At 39.2% G+C, this 24,513-nt stretch overlaps 1 protein-coding gene, 1 long non-coding RNA gene and 1 other non-coding gene across 4 annotated transcripts in view; 2 read left to right on the plus strand and 1 right to left on the minus strand.

Moving 5' to 3' along the window:
• Map3k7 (mitogen-activated protein kinase kinase kinase 7) overlaps nt 1-24,513 on the minus strand; it is a 65,842-nt gene that overhangs the window by 14,475 nt on the left and 26,854 nt on the right. The window contains exons 12-15 of one of the 2 annotated variants that reach the window (XM_031366466.1): nt 22,100-22,180; nt 15,161-15,225; nt 6,576-6,681; nt 790-851 (exon numbers count right to left, since the gene is read on the minus strand). In XM_031366466.1, the coding sequence (XP_031222326.1) occupies nt 790-851; nt 6,576-6,681; nt 15,161-15,225; nt 22,100-22,180 (314 nt within the window). The remainder of the gene's footprint in view (nt 1-789; nt 852-6,575; nt 6,682-15,160; nt 15,226-22,099; nt 22,181-24,513) is intronic. The other variant, XM_031366467.1, reaches the window with a different exon arrangement.
• On the plus strand, nt 4,298-16,338 carry LOC116088004. The gene is made up of 3 exons (XR_004117736.1): nt 4,298-4,430; nt 6,560-6,625; nt 15,169-16,338. It is a non-coding gene; the product is annotated as an uncharacterized LOC116088004 (long non-coding RNA).
• Nucleotides 18,639-18,786, plus strand: LOC116089699. Its single transcript, XR_004118446.1, has one exon. It is a non-coding gene; the product is annotated as a U4 spliceosomal RNA (small nuclear RNA).

Here is a 24,513-nt window from a genome sequence, read left to right on the forward strand (position 1 = left end):
GAAGATGGCAGCTCTCACTGGAGACTCCGGGTCAAAGCGGTCCCTCCGAAACTTGTTTTTCAAGTGTTATGCTGTGTCCTGGTGACCCCAGGGCTCCCTTGTGAGCCTGCTCAGAATGGCTGAGGAGAGCAGGTGACGCTCTGGCATAGTGTTTCCTGCTACAGAGCTAGAACACACTAAAGGGACTGGGCTGTGTTGTCCAGGCAGATCTGCAATTCTCTGTCCTATGTGCCTCCCATGTGGCCTGGCTCCTAAGATGCTTATACTTCTCTATTCATAAAAAAGTGTTAAGACACATCACTTATGCTTTCAGGCATTATGAACCTAAGGATGCATCATAAAATGTCTTAAGTAGAGAGCAGCTCATGAGCTTTATATCTTAAACAAAAAAAAAATCAAGGAGTGCAAATGCTACACGTGGCAGTCTGACAACAGAGAGGGAAGGATTTTAAGGAGACTGTTAGGATAAGATCATAGAATTATGTCAGTCTTAAACCAGTTAACTTTAAAATAAGGAAAAAGAAAGAGATTTTCAGATAGGCTCTCTTGTGGTTTAGCATGACCTCAAACTTGTTCTGTAGCTGAAGCTGACCCTGAAAGCCTGACCCTCTTGCTTCTGCTTCCCAAGTACTAGGATTACAGATGTGAGCACCATGTATGGCAAAGACATTTATGCTACTTTGATTCTAAAGATGAAGGTGGGCAATTAAAAGCAGAACCAAGTAGCCAGGAACACACTGTGAATGTTATCAAGTCCTTCAGGAGGAAAAGCAAACAATGCTTCTTTACCTGTAGCTGGTGATCCAGTGTAAGATACGCCATTGGGATGGAGTTATCTGAGCCATTGGTATCTGGAAGGAAAGCATGCATTTCATGAGTATAATTATTCACTTGTTGAATGATAACAAGTAGGAAAAAAGTATGAGATGTCATCCCTTTCCTTAAATATTATTAAATAAAAGTTACTATTCTTGGTAATGGACAGGGTTTGGTTCTGAATTCTGAATGAAAGAAGGGGAACACATGATCATGTATATTAAACACAAGCATGGTCTACAATCTGAGTTTGCTACAAACTGAATAGGACACTACATATTAAAGATCATAGGGCCTTGTTTAATTACAAACAAGACGACATGACACACAGCCTTTCTATCCTAAGCTCAGCCCTAGCTGGTCTTAGCCACTCAGGCCCACATTTCTTTCCTTGCGTTCTGTTCACCAGGAGGCTGGGTCAACTGTCAGCACCAGTGTACACGAGGAAGGGAAGAGCAAGTGTTCTAGACTCTCCAGAGGTTCTTTTCAGTTGATGCAGATGGCCCCCAGCCTGTCCCTTATCAGACACCACTGGGGAGAATATACGACACAAACAACAGAGGACAAAAGGCACTTAGAACTCTGGATTATCACCATGTTCCAAACAGTGACACTAGTGAATTCAAGCCCCCAGCCAATCTTATCAAAGCATTCATAGGAAGGACAACTGTCCTCTACTGACAGACTGGGGCGGACTACAGCAAGGTCACATGTGATGACAGTAGAGAAGCCACACAGGGTTCAATGAAGAAAGCTAAGGAAAAGCAATGACCCACTCAAACTCTGCTTTCCAGGAGACGAGAATGAGACGAAATAATAGACCCTAACTAAGAGGACAATGAGATGTCTTGAAAAGTTTCCTTAATGAAACACTTCCCTCCCACGCTCTTTCCCTCAACCGTGGATACTTTAACCACACTGTACCAGCATGTAGTCTCTCACAGGTACTTTAACCACACTGTACCAGCATGTAGTCTCTCACAGGTACTTTGGAAGAAAATAGAACTTGGTGACTTTTTTAGAAGCACTGTGCTGGTTCATGAAGGGACAATTAAGGTGCTTTATTGGATTTCATCTTTGTTCTCTAGAATCAACATGGCATTTCACATTCTCTTTTCTGCCTAAGTTGGAATACAGCTTCTAGTTTCTAATATAAATAATTGGTCATAAGATAGCATAATTACTGCATGAAAGTTTATTTTTATACTTACTAATTAAACATGACCTCTTTTCATGAAATACTAAAACTCATACTTGTTTTGGTTAATTTAAGTAAGGTAAAATTTCTGTTTTTTTTCAAACACAACAGATGTTAGTATCATCATTTCTTTACAGGTACATTCCCTTAGAGGTGGTTTGACTGAGAATGGCCCCCACTGGCTCATACACTTGAATACTTGGTGCACTGAATTGTTTGGGAAGAATTAGGAGATGTGGCCTTGTTGAGGAGGTATGTTACTGGGTTGGACTCTGAGGTTTCAAAAGACTTGTGCCATTTCCAGGGTCTGTCTCTCTCTCTCTGGCTCCTATTTGTGGATCAGAATATGAGCTGACAACTGCTACTTTAGCACATGGTTGACTGCCTGCCTGCCGCCATGTTCTCTGCTACGATGGTGATGGACTCTAATACTCTGAAACTGTAAACACTCAATAAGATGCCTTGGTTATGCAAGTATTTCCTATTCTTTATCACAGAAATAGGAGAGTAATTTCTTGTGGATGTTTTCTTTTCTCTCTGATAAGTGACTGAAGAGTACGAAAAGCCATGGAGATCATCAGGTCTTCTTTAACTAATCTGTGTCTTAACTACTGAAATGTTTAGTTTATACTATAAAGCTAGCAGCTCACTATGCCATATGGCAAGTGCACTGTTACTATGTATCATGACTCTAAGCATTGTCACCATGGATGGACTATGCCCTATCTTTGCAAGGTTCTAAGCACACAAGAAAGTAAGTCTGTGTCTCTGTAAATTCTCCTAAGCTGTGTCTAGCTATTGCTGTTTCTAGGCCCTGGGGGTGGGGGGGAATATGTGCCTCACTTTACACCCATAACAGTGTAAACTGAAACAGGAGAATACTCATCTGCTAAGATTTTAAATTGTTATGTTCTTTAGTTTTTCTCTGGAAGCATACAGAACAATTTAAAAATGAATAAGTCTTAATATTTATGCTATTTTATCTTATGTTTACACTTCTGTTCCTTTCCTGGGTCTAGGAAAAGGAAAAGGCTTTACTCATCTGTTCTTTATCATCTATTCTATGTAATGATTCAGCTGCAATTATTTCAAAGCCAAGACAAAATTCAGTGGGCACTGCAGCCTGGGTCCACTAGTGATTGGAAGGCTGCAGTAGAACTTGTACCACACGGGTTGAGAATGATACCCGTGTTCACATGTGTAGAGAACAGTGGATCTAATCTCCTCCTGTGAACAGATGATGTGCCTCACTGTCGATTCACATGTACAAGACTAGGCTGAAATCAGGAAAGCTCGCCAAGGCAATGTTAGGGAGAATATAGTCTCTTAGTTTAGGGGGATGATGATGATAATCATTGTCATCATCAACAACAGCCTAACAACAACAACAACAACAACAACAACAACAACAACAACAACAACAGCAGCAGCAGCAGCAGCAGTTCAATAACAGCCCAACAATAATAACAGCAGCAGCCAGTGTTACCTCAATGGCTAGAGCACTTCACTGTGTACCACTGGGCAGGAATCTTGGGGAGTTTTTGCTACTATTAATGTTTACCTTACCCACAGGAGAGAGCACACACCCCTTGCTAAACGCGAAATTAAATGACACAGGGAAAAGTTGCTCATTTACTTTTTGAAAATGAAACTATAATCTTGACTAAGCAACACCAGGTATCTATAAATACTGAGACCATGTTTTAGCTTGTGAAGACAGAAAACTAACTTCAAAATTTCAGTTTAATTGGTACTTTTTTTTTCCTTTTGGTTTTTGAGACAGGTTTTTCTGTGTAGCCTTGGCTACCCTGGAACTCTTTGTAGACCAATCTGGCCTTGATCTCACAGAGATCCGCCTGCCCTGCCTCCCGAGTGCTGGGATTAAAGATGTGTGCCACCACACCTGCTTAATTTCAAACGACTTCATCTTCCAAGGTTTAAGAGACTACCTTCCCTTCTGATGTAGTAAAACACAGAACCAGATCTTCCTTAGATACAGTGCTAAGTGTGTGTTAAAGCATCGCAGTACTTCTTTGCACTCATGATGAAACACTATCCCTCCCTTTGGACAAGTACATTTAATCTGCCATCATGACAAACTGAGCTATTCACACCTGAGTTTTAATAAATTAAAAGGCTTTCAAATGTTTATGCATTTGGAATGAAGTCTCTCATGAGCTATGAAAGGTTGCCAAATAGATTTCTTTTCTCACTTGGGCACATATTCTGTGGTCTTAAAAATCAGAGGCTGACACTCAGGAAATAACACCAACAGTGGACAAAGGGTCTCATGAAATTCCAAAGCTGCTTCACAGCCAAAGAGACAGTTAAACTGAATGTGGGCCTTCAATTCCAGCACTTGGGAGGCAGAGACAGGCAATTCCTTGTGAGTCTGAAACCCACAGACTCTACCATAGTAAGTTTTGAGGGCAGCCAGTAACACACAGTGTGAGATCTTGCTCTTCCTACAAACCAACTAACCAACCAACCAATCAACCAACCAACCAACCAACCAACCAACTAACTAACCACTAACAAGTTAAGTAGGTGGAAATCTTTCATGGCTGTATATCTGTATATTTAGAATAAAAATTAAAAAAACAAAAAAACCAAAAAAACCCCAAACCCAAAAAAACCCAGAAGAAACCAAGCAGCCAATCAAATTAGTACACAGACTAATAATTAGACAGTTCTCAAAAGATGTAATACAAATGGTTAATAAACATATGAGAAACTACCTGGTCAAAACCGGCACTGATTAGGTCATAGGTCCTAGAGGGAAGCCTAATGTTATCCTGCTAAATTAACATGTTGTCAATGAGTTGCTTTCAACCTTGGCCAGAGAAGCTTCTTTTTGAAGTGGTAGTAGTTAATGCAGAGAGAAGGGGTGTGGGGGAGAAACTGGTTAAAGTGTTAAGAATCAGTAATTGTGAGCGCCCAGTCCTAAGTGGGACAGCTGTATCAACAACCTAAGGCTCAGGGGGTATCAGAGAAGAGGAGGAAAGAATCTAAGAACCAGAGGACCTGCAGGAGGCTGTGAAATCCTGTCTGATGGGCAGGGTCTAGGCATTACACTCACGAATCCAGTGCAGCTGTGGCTATCCACACAATAGTAAGCCAGTCAACAAGTAAGCATAGATGCAGAAGAGTCTCATGAGGTCCCACCCTTAGCTGAGCAATTGACAGCTGCCAGAGGAAGAGAAGTTATAAGCGTTTTTCTTGGAGGGGTATGGCTGTTGCTAGGCTGCCCATGCTTGGTGGCTGATCCAAACCCTTGGGAATTGAGGGAACAGTAATTGGATTCAGTGGGTCATAAAAAAAAAAAAAAAAGATACAAAGAAGGAAGGGACAGTAGGGAGTGGATCCAAAAGGAGTAGGATAATCATACTGGGGATAGTCAAGACACATTGTATACATGTGCAGGAAACTGTGGAAGAATAAAAGATACTCTTATGGGGGAAAACATGGAAAATGTTCAACCTCACTAGCCACTGGGGGAAAATGCAAATTGAAACTTTATTGCAATCTCACTTCAGCTAAGAGTACCCTTATGTACATTGCTGGTAGAAATGTAAACTTGTCCAGTCATCATGAAATCAATATAGAAGTTCCTTAAAACATTAAAAACATTAAAATATACTCCTGGGGCATTTACCCAAAGGACTTAAGCTCAATGCATCACAGCAATACTTACACATCTACGTTTACTGCAGCACTATTCATAACAGCTAAGCTACAGAACTCACTGGGATAGCCAACAACAGAGGATAAAGAACATGTGGCATGTATACACAATAGAGTTCCCAGTGTGTCATTTGTAAGAAAATGGATGCAACTGGAAACAAGTTAAACTATTCTTAGAAAAGTACTTGTTTTCTCTCCTTGGTGGTTCTTTAACTTTACACAGATACATAGAATCATATCTGTACAAGACATCAAAGTAGAGCAGAAAGTGTCTAAGAGGAACAACAGGACTAAAGGAAGAAAGATGGGTGAAGAGAGAGGTACAGGGTATGTTCATTATGCATGAGCTACTTTTATGAAAATGTCCTTACACAACAGAGTCATGAACAAGGAATACACACAATGGAAAGTAACCACAAAACTGAGATGGCATTTGGGAAGAGTTGGAGTAGGGTTGGATATAGTCTAAGTATATTGTATTCATGTATAAGCCATTAAATAATAATATAAAACGTAGAAAGTGAAATAAAGATGGTGGTAGTCATTGCTATCGATATGGGAATTGTAGTTACTGAAAAGGTCCAACAGGAACGAACATAGTACAAAAATCCCAGACTGAAGCACACGAGCACATGCTTCTGAGCTGGAAAACTCTATTTTAATAATTAATATATGTGCTTAGTATGTGGAGGGAAAACCACACACAGGGTAAGGGAGTCAGTCTCGGCCATAACACTCCAAGGGCATTCTGAGAGTTACTGCCAAGTAGTTGATTTTATAAACATGAAAATCTAAGTAATGACATCATGCTTGTTTTGTAAAGATTAACGCCTCTCAAGTCACTCTATTTTGTATTACAAGGAACTAGACGGGTCACCTGTGGAATCATCAGGGGTCCAAGGATGACTGCGAGCTGGCTTCTCTGAGGTTGGTCCTGAGGTAGTGATCATTCTGACACTAGGACTGGATGACCTACTGCTCACCTGTGAAGAAATGGCAGGAGGAAAAGGGGTCACTCTTTTTCTTTCTTTAAAGAATTACAAGACACACCTTCATGTCCAATAAGAGGCAAAACTTTTCCATTTTTACTAGTAGATGCCTAAGACTTGAAAACAGCTTTCTAAGTATATAATCAATGTATATCCAATTCAGTATGCATTCGTATAGAGCATCTCTTCAAAACTTACAGTTTGGAAGAGAGTAAGTAGAGAAATAAAGCCCACAAAGAGAAAGTGGGCGGGGAGCCCTTAAGCTGTTGGTGCTGAGACTTCACAACCCTGCACTGCCTGTTTTGTGAGAGGAACTAATAACAGAGCCACCAATTCTTTGCAGGATGAGAAGGCCTGCTTAATCCTTGCTCAAAGCCAAGGAATGCTTTGTTCTCTGGGAAAGAGAAAACTAGCAAAAAATGAAAAACCTTCCAACAAAAGCAGTTGGCAAGCCCAGCATGGTAGCAGACAGCTGTAATCAGCACTTGGAGGCAGAAGCAGGAGGATCATGACACTAAACGGAGAGAAGACAGAACCGAGCATACGAACACAGAAAGTATTTGAAATGAGACAAACCCATGCCCCATGTTTCACATGGTTAGATACGGTTAAATTCCAGAAAACAGATAAGCAAAAATAGAAGTGCCCTCCAGAGGGAAATGGCAGCTACAGGTGAACTGTCCCTAAGTCAACAGATCTGAAATTAGAAATGCTTTGAAACCTGAAACTTCCAGGGCTCACAAGATGCCACAAGTAGAAACTGTGTACCTAACAGACACCTCATGTGACAGACCACAGTCAAAACACAAGTACACTGAAGCCATCATTTAAGTGACGTGCAGGCGATGCACATTGTACAGGGCAAACAAATGCACGCCAAGTTCAGGCCTGGGCCTCATGAGCCAGGTGTACCATTACATACACGCATATATTTCAAAATCTAGAAGAAAACCCCTCAAAATCAGAAACACAACCCACTTCATGCTTTTCTGAAGGAATATTCAACACACACACTTACAAACCATGAGCTACAGCCACCAAGGAAGCCAGAGAAATGGGTATTAGCTAGAGAACGCTGGCAGAAGACTGCCAGAAGCTTAGAGTAGTGACGAGTATGCTCAGAACAGCATCTGCAATGACAAACCCCACCTTACCACCTACACACTCCCATGACAGGAATTTCTAAGAACTTTACTTAACAAGAAAATTTTCCTGAACCAAAGGGCCAAAATGCAAGTATCTTGAAGAAAATCCTGATAAAAACGGGTGCTAGTCTTTTACATCCAGAAAATGTAGGTAAGAAAACAGTAATGAACTTACAACACAGAAATATAATCTACAGCATAATAAAACCAGAATAAGCAAGAACATTGTTCTTAAAATGCTTGTGCTATTCAGGAAAAGGAGGCTGGGTACAAACTTTAAAATCTCAAAGGTATTGACTAAAAGTAGCAAGACTAGAAAGACAAAGATGATAAGAAATGAGCAATGTACCTATTCCACTTCACAGATGGTAAAAAGATAAAGAAGAGTCTAAAATAAGACAGGGCAGCTTTACCAGGTAAAGGAACAAATACAAACTACAACATTAAAGCACAAAATGAAGTGAAGCAAAATCCCTGACTGTGGATTTGGTGGAGATGGCTTGGTGGTTAAAAGTGCTTCCTGTCTCCAAAGGACTTACTTTCCAGAGGGCTGCGGGGGGTGGGGGGGGGTGGGGGTGGGTGGGGGGTCACAGCTCTAGCCCCAGGGGATCTGATGTCCTATTCTAGCCTTTTTTGGGGACCCACACACATATAGCGTGCATATGTACATGTACACAGAGACAAGAATGTAAGTGAAAAAAAAAAGCCCCAATCAAACAATCCAGATAAATTAAATGTGATCATAAGAGACGAATCTAATTTACGGAAGTTAAAACACAGAGGCTGGGAAGATGACTCAGTTGTTAAGAGCACTCCCTGCTCTCCTACAGTAGTACCCAGGTCGGGTTCTCAGTACCTACATTAGGTGATTTACACGTGCCTGAAACTCCCGCTCCAGGACATCTAACACACCTTGCCTCCTCAGGCACTTGCACGCTCCTGCATATCCTCCCATTAAAAACAACAAAACTATGAAAAATTAGAAAAAAATGAAGTTAAATAGAAAAGATAAACCATGTAAAAAAAAAGCACTCTAGGTTATATTAACAGAATATTAATATTAGAGAATATATTTTAAAATCAAACAAATTAAGAAGAAGCACTGATGTGAGGTGTTCTATGGCAGGGAAAATCTTGGGGACGTAAGAAGGGAGAGCCCTAACCCTGAAATCCAGAAGGAGCCTCTCACCAGCAGAGAAGCCGGTATTCAAGCACAGCCAGCAGCGTAAGGCCTTTCTCCCTGCCCTGCCATAAGTTTTCTAGGCATTTCGCCTGAAACTTCACTTGCAGAAAAAGATGTATACCAATCTCTTTTTACATACCAGGAGCTTGGGGTTCATCTAAAGTACCTCTAATTCTACCCTCTTATCCAAACAGAAACAACGAAACAGAAAGGATTCTTTACCAACCTGAGCTGTAACTTTAGAGTAAGTAAATGGTCTATATGGCTAGTGCTAAGACAACTGTAACTGTCCCCGGAGGAAGCCCATCCACACTTGAGGACTCTACTCTGCAGCATTCTGAGAAGCACATGAGGACCGTGTGTGTCTCTGCCCACTTAGAGCCTCAGCTTCTGCTCCACCATTTATTAGTACCACAGCTTTAAGTAAGTTCCAAGGCACAACAGTCAAACGAGGGCACATTAAAGGCTCTGAAAAAGAACAATGTTCTTTAAGTTGTGGCTAGAAGCTAAATGACTAGTAAACACAAGCTGAGATCGTGCAGAGGTGCACAGCACTAAGCAGTCCCTCCCCAGTTCAAAACCAGGTCTATAAGGTATCTTATAGAAGGATGTTTCCCAAGGAAAATTCCTTGGAATTTTGGTTATATTTACACTCAGTTACTACATAAACTCGGGCCTGTTATCAAAGATTCTTCTACAAATTAACTTCAGGACAGAGATAAAAACTAGTATGAAAATCTAAAGTTCTCAAAAACAACATTAACTGTACTTCTTAAAGTATCTGTAAAAATATAAGGCATAAATAAAATTAAGTAACATTTGACATTAAAAATTAGTTTGTGGCTCACTTACATTATAGCTCCCAAACAATCATGGAAAACACTGCTTTATAGGATCTGCTCTTCAAATTTTGCTAGTAGAATTCTGATGGCCCTAAATGCTCCCCAACTATTACAGCTTTTCGAGTTGTTTCTTCTTCGAGAAACATTTCCAGTTTACCCTCTTCTTACATAAACTAGAGTTCATAGATGCAGAGCAACAACTGACAGAAATGGCACATGGTAACTTGGGGCAGCAAAAGAATGTAAGTCAAATATAAACTCCTGGGGAGAACTGCCAGCAGGAGACACAGACCTTAACAGCCCTTTGACTGGAATCTTATCTTTGTATTTATGAACCGAGATGGAAAGTGATTTTACAGACAAAAATAAAGCTTATGCTTTTATGTCTCATCCGGAAGACCAGAAAATAATTCTATTAAATCAAGAACTTTCATGCTCGGTGCTGTCACACACATTTGAAAGCCTTTCATTCCTTTTAGAATCCCAGTTACTGAAGTCACAGAAGCAGAGAGCAGGGACTAGGAGGGCTGCTGTTTGCCATTGTGGATTTAAATGGGTACTTCCTCTATGGCAGTCCCAGGTACTTAGAACAGTTCCTGAACTGCTCTTAAATCCAAATACACACAATTCCAGTCTGAGATTTGCACCATTATAGCTTCTTGTTTTGTGAGTCAAGACCTCACTATGAAGTACACATTAGCCTTGAACTCACAAGGGCATCAGGAGCTCTTATCTACCGAGCTCAGCCCTCCCATTCCCCCTTCCCCCACAGAAAGAACACAACATAAAATTTTACTGTTTCCCCAGTGCTATTTTCATTTCATATCCAGACAGCAAGAATACTATCATGAAGACAAAGAAGTATTCCCAAGAGCTCTGGCAGGCATATACTCAGCTACTGTGTGTCTGTGCTCTCATACTCTGTAGAAACCCCATAACAGGTGTTAACAGTGCCTAGTTGCATAAAGGTTGCTGAAGCTCAGGACAATTAAGGAGCATGCTGGATTATATTGTGTGTGTGATTCTCTAGATAATAGTGACCGTGTTGCTGTGGAATGGTACATATATACTGGATGGAATCCCAAAAGGGCTATGAGGCCTACTTTACAGCACATCATTTCAGTGAAGCAGGAAGGTTCACCTACATGCTTAACAAGTAAATGTATCTAGTCACCTGTCTAGATTCACTATTATCATATTTATTAAGGGTTATCTTGGCTCAGGGATATAATAGTTAATCATTACTGCAAAACTACTTAAATAATGAAATTACAATGAGAAACTATAGCACTTAGCATTCACTAGGATCACTTTAGTACGAATTACATAGTTTTTTTGATTATTTTATTTGTTTTTTTGGGATACTGGTCTCAAATTCATCATGCAGAAGAACAAAGGATGAGCTTGAATATATAATCCTCCTGCTACCTCCACCTCCCAAGCACTGGATTATCCCCACAGCTAGTTCTCCGTGTGCTGAGGATAAAGCCCAGGCAAGCACTCTACCAAACAAGCTAATCACCACTCCTGTAATGTAAGACAGAATAAAGTTTATAGTGTGCCACTGAATCTGATTTGCACACAAAATCCCTTAACAGGAACTGAAAACATGATGGAAGATACAGAGACTTAGGTTCAGGTTCTCTAATTCTCAGGTGACCCATCTGCAAAAAATGTATTCAGTGTCTAGGGTAGACATAGGTATTGTCTATTAAGGGCCTGCCTGGACCAAAGTCAGTGCATAACAAATGGCAGTATTATCAGTGGTGGTTCTCCAACTGTAAGAAAAACTGTCAAGTAAGTATGGTCTGATTAAAAAAGACTTGGTATGGGAGTGGGGGTGGTGTTTGCCTAGCACAAAGCAAGTACTGGGTCTGGTCCCAACACCACACATAGACAGGATGCGGTGTTAGACACCTATAAGCCCTTGAGGGGTAGGGGCAGGAGAATAAGGAGGTCAAGGCCATCTTTTGCTACATGGTTTGAGGCCAGGTAAAGATGTATTAGACCTTGCCTGAAGTCTGGGTCCAAGACTGGGCATTTCTGGTACTATAAGTCTCCAGCAATGAGTGCCAGCAACACACTGGGAGAACAAGGCTGGGTTTACTATTGTGGTGCTATTGAAGGTTCTCTACAGGGCACCACAGAACATCTCTGCAAGAGCTTCAGAAAGAAATTTCGACTTTGGATGGTTGATTGAGGGGAGGACAGAGGTTCACTCTCATTTGCCTGCTGCCAACAACGGGGGCAATTCTACTGAGAGGCAGACAGACAAGAGAGAGCTGCATTTGGTGAAGCATCTGTTGCCTTTCTCATTTGTAGGGAAGGACAATGTTTTTTATATTTGAGGAGGCAGTGGCCCTCATTCATTATTAAGTGAACTTGCTTTGTCTTATTTTCCCAGGGCCTGAGCACAATTATTTTTGATACAGCTAGTAAATAGGGTTGCCCCCCCCCCCCAAGATTCTGAAAGGCCAGATAAATTTTGAGTGCTTCCTAAGTGTCCCAAATTAACGGGAAACCACGTGAACTCTAAGTGGTGAAGAAAGTCTTTTACATATTTACATTGTTATGTGTAATTAAGTTTGCTTTGCTTTCAATAGAAAGGGAAGTACCGAAAAAAAAAAACCAACCCTATATTTTAATTTATAGGTAAAAGTAATTTTATTGAGATTATGTTTCAAGTCACAAGCCCAAGTACACACAAATGGTCAGTTCATTTTTTTTTCCTTTTGAGATGTAATGCTAAGCTTCACTAATAAACTCTTCCTTTTCGTGACAATTGTACTACCTGGGTTTGATTTTTTGGTCAGGCTCTTTTCCAATCTCAATGCTAGGGGTGGGGGATCTGAGTGCGGGAGACTCAAAATAAAACTAAAACCAGAAACAATCTCCCCTGAGCCAACCACTCCAGCAACTTTGGAAAGAAGCACACTGTAAAGCTATGGACACTCATGCTGTGGGCATGCTCCCTCCCGAGTAGTGAATGCTATCTTTATGAGCAATCACATGGATCCAACCCAATGGCCACCCAGGCACTGTCCTGGTGAAATGTTTTAATAGTATACTATGATTACTCTCTGTCAACCTTATCCTAAAGTGGACACATGGAACTTTGAGGTTATAATATTCCAATAATCTTGAAAGAGGATGCAATTTAAATACCGGTTATGTCAACTATTTTAGAGCAGTGTTGCTGCCAAATCAAACCTTCTCGTTCCAGGTTTATCTTCTAGAATGCTGTATGGCAGACAGTTCATGCCAATGACTGTCCCACACCCACAGTCTACTTCAATCCCCAAGTTTTCCTACTTTGAAGGCATTGTACATTAAAGAGTTAATAGGCATGTCTAAGCTGAGTATGTTCAGTGGGGAAATAAGCAAGGCTTGGTGTGTGAGCATTCAGACAGAAGCTCTTATACTAGCTGCTACTCTTGTGTCTTAGAGGAAAGGCTCACTGTCAGAGAACACTGGGTTAGAGCTCAAATCCCTGGAAATATTGATGGCAATAGTAAACAGAGCTTAAAAGCTTGTGTTCATCAAGACTAGAGACTCAAAGCACATACCAGATATTAATTAAATAGGCTGGCTAAAAACCTTTAAATATCAGTGAGGGAAAAGGGGGACACTTAAGTCAAATAGAAAGTTCTGGCATATACCAATACACTGGAAAAAAAACATTATTGAATAAGTCTAAAAGAGTTTAATTTTTTTTTTTTTTTTTTTGGTTTTTCGAGACAGGGTTTCTCTGTGTAGCTTTAGCTGTCCTAGAACTCACTCTGTAGACCAGGCTGGCCTCGAAATCAGAACTCCACCTGCCTCTGTCTCCCAAGTGCTGGGATTAAAGGCATGTGCCACCAGCACCCCACTAAATTTATTAATGACTCTAAAATACATAGTAATTTATGTATCTATGTTTCTATATTTTAGGATTATATGGATATGTATAGTATGAACTGTCATAAAATATTACCAGATTTAAATAAAGTCAAGGTCTTATTTTTCTTCTTTTCTTCATACAGGGTGTCACTATGTAATACTAACTGTCCTGGAATTTGCTATGCAGATCAGGCTGGCCTTGAACTCACAGACTTCTATCTGCCTCTCAGGTGCTACAATTAAAGGTGTGCAACATCATGCCGGGCGGTGGTGGTGCAGGCCTTTAATCCTAGCACTTGGGAGGCAGAGGCAGGTGGATTTCTGAGTTCGAGGCCAGCCTGGTCTACAGAGTGAGTTCCAGGACAGCCAGAGCTATACAGAGAAACCCTGTCTCAAAAAAAACCAAAAAAACAAAAAAAAACCAAAAAAACCCCAAAAAACCAAAAAAACAAAAAAACAAAAAAAACCAAAGGTGTGCAACATCATGCCCAGGCTATCAAGATATTTTTATGTTTATATACTATAGAAAACTATAAAACATTCTTTTATTAGAAACTACAAATAATTTCATACATTCTTAAAAATATAAATATAAAACTTTCTATGATGAAAATGCATATTTTCTCAAAGTAAATTACACTGATATTTTATATGTATATATGAACCATTATGCAATAACTTTATTACATATGAATACTGTACTCACATGAAAACAAAAGAACAAAATACCTCATACTTAGTCCTCATTCATGTTAGAAAACATGATAAAAAGTATGTCACATGCATTAATTTGAACTAATTATTGGAAAAAACCCTTACCGACTCAGCTACTTTCCATACCTGGTTCACTAGAACTCTATAGTAGAGGTCTAGGGCTATATTATAGCATTATCTGGACTATTTACAAAGAAGTTATAATAAATTAAGAGACAGAATTTATAAGAGCATTGAAAATCTATAATAACCAGAAGTTTTCTTGAGTTTAGCCACCAGCTTAGTACATATTTTCAAAGAATACTTAACAAAAATATAATGCCAATTGGATCATATTAAAAGATGTTAATATTCTCCAGGTGGCCCCAGGAGAACATCTTATTAGGGAGGTATTCTCTCATTAGTAAAATATATTAATACTAATTATTCACTAGAGAACAATAAGGGTGCTTTATTAAGTTCCAGAACAGACTAGTTTCTTAAAGCATGAGAAACACATGATGTACTGCTGAACCTGCTTTCTCATGCACATCAAACTCAATTAGGAACATTAGTGCTCTTCTATCTCTCTTATGGACTGATGTTCTCAGTAGCAATAAACTCTCCACCACATTTTCAGGTTAACTACTTTTGCAGTTAATCCTTGATCTCTGCCTATCCTAGTTTTCCAGACAGACAATTTGGATGTTACATCTGATATTATGTCTTACCTGACCAGGTTCTGTCCCAGTAACAGTCAAGTCTTGGATGGATCTTCGCCTTGGTTGTCCGTTACCTTAAAACAAAACAACAACAACAAAAGTAAAACTTCAATCTAGCCAAACAAGCAAGAAGGTGTAACTGCTGCAGAGGAAGTGCAATCTGCTGCTCCTGGGATCTATGCAACTGGCTGCAGGAAAGAGAATGAGTAAATTTCATGTGAAAACCCACCAACCCAAAAACTGAGAAAGAAAGAGACAGAAGAACTCTAATGCTCAAAAGCTGCTGGCCCACAACAGAGTATGTCCTAACAGTGATACTCCTACCGCATGAAAAGCAGCTCAAGTGTCTTCCACCATCTTCTGTCAAGTGTTTAAATAGATGGCTGCCTGGGGGCTGGGGCTGATGACGGCATCTATTTCAAGGGCCTTACGTTACAGTTTCACAGCAAGACAGCTAGCAGGTTGTAAGACACATCTGACTTTTGCTGGCAGCAGTGCCTAAGAGGATGCTAAGGTTTAAATTATTGCCCTGAGTCACACTGAATCCCATTAGTGTCTGTCAGAATGCAGCAATTCATCATTAGTAACAGCTCAATTTTCCCTTGGAGACAAACAATGTTCATTCTATGCTCAATATATATATATATGTGTGTGTATATATACACATATACACACACACACACACACACACACACACACACACACACACACACACACACACACACACATATATATAGCTTGTTGAGATGGGCTATTATGAACAACTATATTAGCAACAGTTTTTAACTCAGTAAGAAGAAATTCTGTAAGCAGGTCTTCAGCAGAACAGAATGACCTGAACAACAGCTTCCCGCGGCACCTTTCCTCGGGAGCAGGTTTGTTTATGCAGTATCTTTTACATGAGAGTTCAGCTGTTAAAAAGGAAACACTATGAGAAACAGCTGGTACAATATTCACAACTCCTTTGACCCTGAGAGTGGTACCATGTAATTCTGCAACTAGCAGGCAGCACTCAGAACCCACACCCTAGCAGTTGTATTTGGATGAGCAATAAATCATTTATATTTTTTCACACTTCATGATCTTGGATATAAAAAATTGTATCTTAAACCAATTAGCCTCATTTAATATCTTAATTCATGTGACCTTGTTATTGCTTTATATATAAACTAAATGAACTTTAAATAGAATTAAGAATGTTTTATGAAATAATTCATGTAGTGAATATAAAACTCAAATTTGTAGTCACTCTTGAAAGTATAGCTCATAACTTTGCCCACTTTAGACTGCTTTAAAATTCTTTGCATACTCTGAATTCAAATTTCCTTCAAATTTCGATTTATTCTGTAGTGTCCCAAATTTTCATTACAAAGTAAAACAACAAACTGCATTTACTGAATCAGACAGTTTCATGAATACTTTAACTATTTCTGCTTCCCCCAAACAAAAAGGAAACTACTATGACTAATGAGCAATTTTAGGCACATTTCATTCAACACCCTCATTCTAAAATTAGCACAGAAGGGACAGACTATAAAAGTGTTTGGAACTCTCTTTTCAGAGCAGCAGCATCTGTGAATCTGAGGAACAACCCAGCATGTGTCTATACACCGTGACATTGCCATCAGTGTCCCCAAATATGAGTGCAAGTCTAGCTGGGGGACAGAGAGAAAGGGGAAGGGAAACTGCGAGGAGATAGGATAAAGAAGCGGACAGCTAACAAATGCCATAGATGAGAGTTTTCATGCTACAGCATGAGTGGAAGCAAGCAGTATTAGGCAATACATATTAATGAGCACGCCCACGTCAAACACCACCTGGCAAACAGCTCAGACAAAGCAAAAGAGGACTGTAATCAACAAATACTTGTTGCTCCAATATTACATTTAAAAGCCATCATGTAAAAATGTGAATATGAAATGACTCAAGCTCCTAGTGCTGTAGATGGAAATTACTGGGTATGTCCTTAGAAAATGTGAATTCTCAATTTTTTGCACTGAATACTAATTTAGAAATGTACTCACTTCACACTTCAAGTATGTATGACTTGTGTGCGTGTGTATTCCTGTTCCAGCATGGGTGTGGAGGTCAGAGGACAACTTGTGAGAGGCAGTCCTCTTCCTCCAGCCTGTCAGTCTTAGGGATCAAACTCACACTGCCAAGCATCTGTCAAGCATGGCAGCAAGTCCCTGTCTGTACCTGCTGGTCATCTCAGTGGCCCTCACTTCTAAAGTTATTTGATATGTGCACAGCTGTATTATTTGTGTTCTAGTAAACAAAAAGGCAAAAAAAAGTTTATGTTCATGTTCTAAGGCAGCATGATATAGGCAGTAGCCAGCAGTCTGCAAATGACGCCCCGAACACTGCCACTGTAAAAAACCCTCAGCTTCTGCTGGGCTTGGTGGCACGTGCCTTTGATCCCAGCACTTGGGAGGCAGAGGCAGGGGCATATCTGTGAGTCTGTGTCCAACCTGGTCTACATAGGGTATTTGAGGACAGCCAGAGCTCTGTAGAGAGACCCTATCTCAAAAAAGGAACAACAACAACAAAGTGCTAAACATCTATGATTTGTAAGAGAAAAACGACAACTTTAAGAATATTTTTTAAAGCCCTCATTGCCAGCTCATGCTATGCACCCTCCTCCAGGTGTCACGGTACAAAGGAAGGCAGTAACACCAGAGAGCTGCTGCCCAGGCTCAGTGCTCCTTCACGGCTGTCACAGACACAATCCAACTCTGTAAAAGCTGCTCTTTTAACTATGGGTGAGCTCCTAAGCAAGTGTTCCAGTCATTTTGGAACATGTTCAGAGATTACTGTCTGAGGTCTCACACAGTCCACCCCTTTGCTTTCTTATGGTCTATATCTGTCCACAGCTTTCACTACTAATACACTAGAATTTCAAAGCTCACATGGGCTTTTGTAGACTCCACTTCAAAGCAAACTATTATCCTGGAGACCCCTCTTGCACAAGTTATTTTTAAGTTCTTATTATCTTTAAGTTCTAAATTAATAAAAACTATTCATGCATAAAATAAGATTGAGAACATTGTATAACATTATATATGTAAGTATTCAACCACTGCTTAGTAGTAAACTGATGGCATAATTTAAAAATGTGTGCTCATTAGGTTGCCACGAATCTGTTACTAATTTCTACAAATTATGCCCATTTCCTTAGAAGGACACCAGATAGGTTTTTCAAAGCAATTACTAGAGACTGATGATTTCTGCTTTGGAATTATAGGCTTTATTAGATTAGAATTTGAAGCTCAACCCGGTTTCTTTTTTCTTAAAAAAAAAAAAAATTAAATCTTATTTATTTTAGACATGGTTTCACCTTGCAACCCCCACATCTGGCTTTGAACTCAGAGATCCACAAGTTTCTGTCTCCTGAGTGCTGGGACTCAGGCCAGGTGTAACTGGAACTCACTATCAGTTCAGTTTCTAGATTATAAAATGTAACCCTGGCCATTTAAAATATGACGGAAGCTTTGCGCAGTGGCAGTATTGTAGCCAATGAGGCTTATCCGAGGCACGATTATTGCTAATTGAAAACTTAAAATATGATGGCGAGAACCCCTGAGTATTTACTATACAGTTAGACTAACTATTAAATTAGTCACAGATACAAATTTCTATTGGATGGGAACAGGAGTATCTTATCAAGCCCCCCTCCCCATTACTCACTGAAGGCTTACGATTGTTAATGAGATTATCTGTGCTAGATAGGGGCCTTTTAACTGTAGAAAACTCAAATCCTATTATACTGTTTTTTTCACATGGGAAATGTTTAATAATTTATATAATTCTAATTAGAAACATTAGTATCTTGAATCCAATACATCATGAGAAAAGTTTTATCCTCAAGCTGGTGAAGAAAGCAAAACAACGTCTTGATCTCTCAATACTGTCCCTGCCTCCAGGGTGTAATCATCTACAAAGCCTCACACCCGCTCCTATGTTCTCCATGCCCACACACAGGAGGACCGTGGCAAGGAACCCTATGCTGTTGCAGGTCTGCCCTTTCCACCTTTCTCTTCCTCACACTTTTGCTATAAAAGTAAATATACAACATAGCCAATATCTTATAAACTGTGAGTGAGTATTTTTTTGGGGGGGGCATTTAATAAGGCCTTAAATACAGCTAACAGACCTAAATCTAGTAGATTAAAGGTTTGTTTTCAACTTCAAAAAATGACACTATAAACAGTAACATCAGATAAACTCAGGGTGTTTAGGGAATTGGACAAAATATTTTATGTCAGGTAAGAATGGCTTAAAGTATTATTACATAAAGAAAAAAACTAAGATGGAGTATCATTTTTGGTGAAGGTATTCTATCCTTTTGCATACCAGGCCAACTCAGAAGCCACAAAGATAGAGTCGAGAGAATTCAAGTGGCTTAACATGGAATCAAGCATTATAATTAAAACAAATATTCCTTCCACTGCTTTAATAAAGACATTAAGATATATCTTGAACTTTCTTTTGCTCCCAAGGTTTTACTTAAAGCAATCTAATAATGTCTCTCATTTCTATTTCTCAAAAGAATCTATTACAAGTTACTGGCAGCCAACAGTGGTGGCACACGCCTTTAATCCCAGCACTGAGGATGTAAAGGCAGGTGAATCTGAGTTGTGGGTGATGCAAATAATATATAATGTTTTTGAAAAGCAAAGATTAAGTAGGGGAAGACTGGGATTTCTCCGTTTGTCTGGACCTGTGCAGGTCTTCTACTACTTCATCACAATGAAGTCATGCATGCCAAATCGAAGGAGGAAGGGGACTCGTTTGGAAGGCGGATTCAGCAAGAGGGAGATGACGGGATGGAGGTAAAATGAACAAGACTCACTATCTACATGTATGGACATGGCAATGAAAAGACAAGTATGTTTGTATCAAGTTTGTGAAGCATATCAAGCTTGAAGCAGAGCTATTAATGAGAGGGGAGTTCATGTCAACCAGCACAATGGATTCAATCTACTGCACTCATCAAAGTGAAGGATTACAGGGATGATTTATCTTTAACAGATAAATAATATAGATAATAAATGTACAAGATATTTAGAACTGGGTTTCAGTGCTGGTAAATGGAGTTTAGACATAATAAGAAATATCTAGACAGAGCATTTGAGAGAAATCCATTTGATGGAAAAGAAATTCTGTTAGTGTTAACAAATTTGGGGAAATAAGTGCCATTTATAAAATGGTTACAGAAAATGAGATATTCCCAAAGAGTAGGCTCTACTAAATTTAATTTTAAAATATAATTTAGAGATAAAATAGTGTTTGGCTTTTAAGCCTATCAGCTTTAATTCCAGATCTTGTATTCTTTTCATTAAAGGCAAATTTGATTAGTGTTTGGATATCTGGGAAGACCTAACAAGAATATTTAAAACAATTTATTGCTGACTAATCCTTTCACTCAAATAGCATGGCTGCCCTGGTGCTTAATAGCAGAATTAAGGTCTGTGCATTTCAGAAGGACCCAGCATCCTAGTCGTCCTCAGTGAAGCTGCCCACCGTGTAAGCACTAAGGAGGCGTGGAACGCTCTGTCTTCTGGGCCTTCAACAAAAGAATAAACAACACATGACTTGAGAGTCAGGTCCTGTCTGGGGAGAATCACCCATCATCAGATTTTAATCCATTATCTATGATACAACTACACTTACAATCTAGGTACAAGGATGAGAAGCAAGTCCACTAAGATGACTACTCTAGCAAAAAGAAAAAAACCCAAAAAACCAAACCAAACCAAGCAAGCAACCAACCAAGCCCGTTGTCCCAGGATTTCCCAGCTTCAGCTCTACTAATTTTTCAGATTAGCTGTACAGCAGGCTGCCCAGGCTATCATAGGTTGTCAGGTGCATCTGACCTCTGTTCACTGTATAGTACTAGCTCCTGCCCCTCTAAACTATTACTATGTCTCTTCTTTCTTGTTTGCCTTTTAGAATTATAAATCTAATTTAAGATTAAATTACTATGTGTCTAAATTTTTCTGATTATGTATTCAAGGTTATTACAGTTCTATGTAAATTTAAAGTCTGCCATTTTTGGGACAGTATATTATTCCTATATGTTATACCTATCAGTAGTGAAATAAAACAATTGCAAATATTTTGCTAATTTCTCAAAAAAATTTATTTCAATAAATAAAAACTAGTGCATGAGAAATGAGTTATTATTTGAACAGTGATGACAATGTTATAAAACAGAGTATCACTTTAATAATTAACAAAAACACTCAACTACAGTTTCAATGCAATGTTAAGTAAGTATTATCATGGGCAAAAGTAGAGAATGTCAAACAATCCATCCAAATCAGGCATGTGAAAAATATGTTTTCCATCAAAATGCTGAGTCAGGCAACGAAAGGACAAATCTTTAATTTTCTTAAACATAGGGATAAATGATCATGTAAAAAAAATCTACCTTTATTTTATTTATCTTGCCCACCTGTGTGTGCACATGTATGTGTGAGGTGCATTTGGAGAACAGAGAAGAGTTTTTGTGAGTCTGTTCTTTTCCAACATAAGGGTCCTAGGGATTCGCCTTAGGCTGTCAGGCTGAAGGGAAGTGCCTCCACCTGCTGAGGTATCTCACAGGCCCAAATGACCATTTTAATATATATAGGGTAGTATCCTCTACTAAAACAGACCTAGGTGTAGCTTATCTCTCGCGTCCAGCAGAAGAGCAGGCAAATGGGGTGTTGTTCTGCCTCCTGTTATTTTCCTTTCACCAGATTCTTATTGCTGGAGATGTGAAAGCTATGTTTGCAAACTGTTTTTAGTGTAGCTATATACAGTTTTCTATCCATATCCCTGGGTACTGCATGAGAGGTATCTATGTTCATATCCTATGAAAATTGGAGCAAGAAGCATTTAAAAGTACCAGGATCATTAATCCAGTTCCACAGCTGTTACACCAACACAGGTGGTCTATGATACCTGATATGACGATCTCAGGGACATCCAGAATGTTGCCAAATGAAGCGGTTTTACGGTGGCCCCGTTTAGGCTTGGAATAGGCTGAAAAAACACACATGTACAGTATACATGCAAACAACCACACACAGTAACACAGGAAATGACTGCACAACAGAACAGTTCTGAAATAGTCGTGTGAATTACATCTCATGCAGAATGGCATGCAGAACTATCTAACTCTTCATCCATGCTTAGGGAGGCAACGTTAAAGAGCAAAAACAGTTTGAAAAGTTTTATACACTGGTTTTAATTAGCAGGAAAAAAACCCAATGACAAATAAAGAGAGACAAAGCTGCAGGACAATGAAGAAGCTAAATTTCCAATGTGTTCTTAGAAATAGTGTACCTAAGTAAATCAATGGTATGAGGTGAGGGGAGGGAGGGCAGGACAGGAGGTGCAGGAGTTAGTAAGATAAGCTGCCCTGTTTGTGCTTACGACACAAACATGAGCAGGAAGATCCTAAGTTAGGTGCTTCGTGGAGTGTGCTAGAAATCAAATTCTGTGATTATCAACAGTTATCATATCAAAGCATAAAACATATTTCCCTAAGTACGTCTACAGTGTTTCTAATAAACTGAGTATTTATTACAGTTTTAAAAGTTTAGAGTATATAACTGTTAAACATGAAGGCTGTCAAAAGCTAGAATATGAACCTTTCAAAGTAAGACAATTCATTAAAAAATTCAAATTATTTAAAATTCAAAGGACATACTGTCCTACATTTAGGTAGAGCGAACAAAGTAATTTATATATGATTATCCTTAAACTGGAAAAATGTCATTCCTATAATATGTAATTACGAATCTATATCTGATTAGAAAAACAGGCTTAGAAAAATCTTAAACCATTATCATAGCATTACTTTCCCTTTTGGGGCTGAATCAATATTATGTGTCTATTCTGAATAACTGTGAACTGAAACAGATCCCCAACAATTTGGGAGTATGTCTCTGTCTGTCTACAAAGACATTTGTGCTTCATGGAGACCAGAAGACCAGTCGATGGCCACTGACCTCTACTAAACCTGACATTCTGAGAATTTTCCTGAGGTAGAGACAGCTACTTCCCACTACTTTCTGGTCTCTTCTTTTCCTTAGCATGGACTGACTTTACTAACACAGTGTCAGCTATGGCTCAGACCCTTGTGGCTAATGGCTGTATGTGGAAGCTTGCCCCCTTCTGCTCCCGTGTCTTTCCTGCTACCTGAGCAGTGAAGTGACGGCTCGAGCTGTCACAGCCATTTTAGACCACAAGGTAACCCTTAGGAAAGAAGTTAAATAACAGATTGTGACACAGAGACACACACACACACAACAGTGCCTAAAGACGAGGCGTATCTAGACTTGTCTATGTGGGCTCAATAACTTATGTGTTTAGACACTGTTATCTTCAGATATTCCTTCCTATCTAAAGGCTTTTAGTGCAGGATGATAAAAATCAGTGATTGTGATTAGTTTAGACAAATACAGTACAGTTCATCTGGATGCCACTTTCTACAAAGAGAACACACATAATCAGAACATTTTACTTACAAAACAGCTAAGTTTAAATTTTTTTAAAAGCCTGCATATATAATTAAAAGATATGCACATAGATCAAAAATATCCCCTGAAGAGAATTTATGTTTTTATTGTTATTTGTTTACACTTTCACATGCTCCAATATAATGTTCATTTTTACAATTCACTCTTGTCTAACCTTGGAAGATCAGAAATAACAAAATAAGACCCAAATTAAATTGGCACCCCTAAAACGAAACCCAGTTTAGAAAAGTGCTGGTTCACCAGGTGACAAAACATCATTCTTTTTTATTCTGGTCACTTTGTCTATTGTACATGTTAAGAGCTGACAAAATGAAATTTAAACACTATCAAAACCAATGTCTGATGAAACTACTATCTTATTTTATCATCAAATACGCAAACACCTAGCTGGGCTATTCTTGTCGCTGGCAAGAAAGCGCAAGGACAACACAGCTCCTGGAGCACAATTTTCTGCCAATGATTTTTTTGTTTCTTGGGCTCAGCATAAAAACACTGGAATTACTCAGTCATAGAAAATATTCTGGCATTGGCAAAATTTTGATATCTGAAACTAGTTTCTGTTTGAGGAGAAATATATTTGATGTATTTGTTATAGCTGATAATTTCTATAACTAGGAAGGTATATTTTATAATCCAAATACATTTTAAGCCATACTTGTTTTATTTAAAATTTGAACCAAACAACTTTACTGCCGAAAGCTTAGAAAACACCGTAAAGCCACCATCTGATTAAGAAAGCAGATATAAGACACAACCCTCTGATAGCCTTATCTAAACAACCGCGAGTACCATGTAAAACCATAGGCATTTTCTCTTTGGGTTTGCAACCCC

Source organism: Mastomys coucha, unplaced genomic scaffold (assembly GCF_008632895.1).
Source record: "Mastomys coucha isolate ucsf_1 unplaced genomic scaffold, UCSF_Mcou_1 pScaffold14, whole genome shotgun sequence".
NCBI classification, from domain to species: domain Eukaryota; kingdom Metazoa; phylum Chordata; class Mammalia; order Rodentia; family Muridae; genus Mastomys; species Mastomys coucha.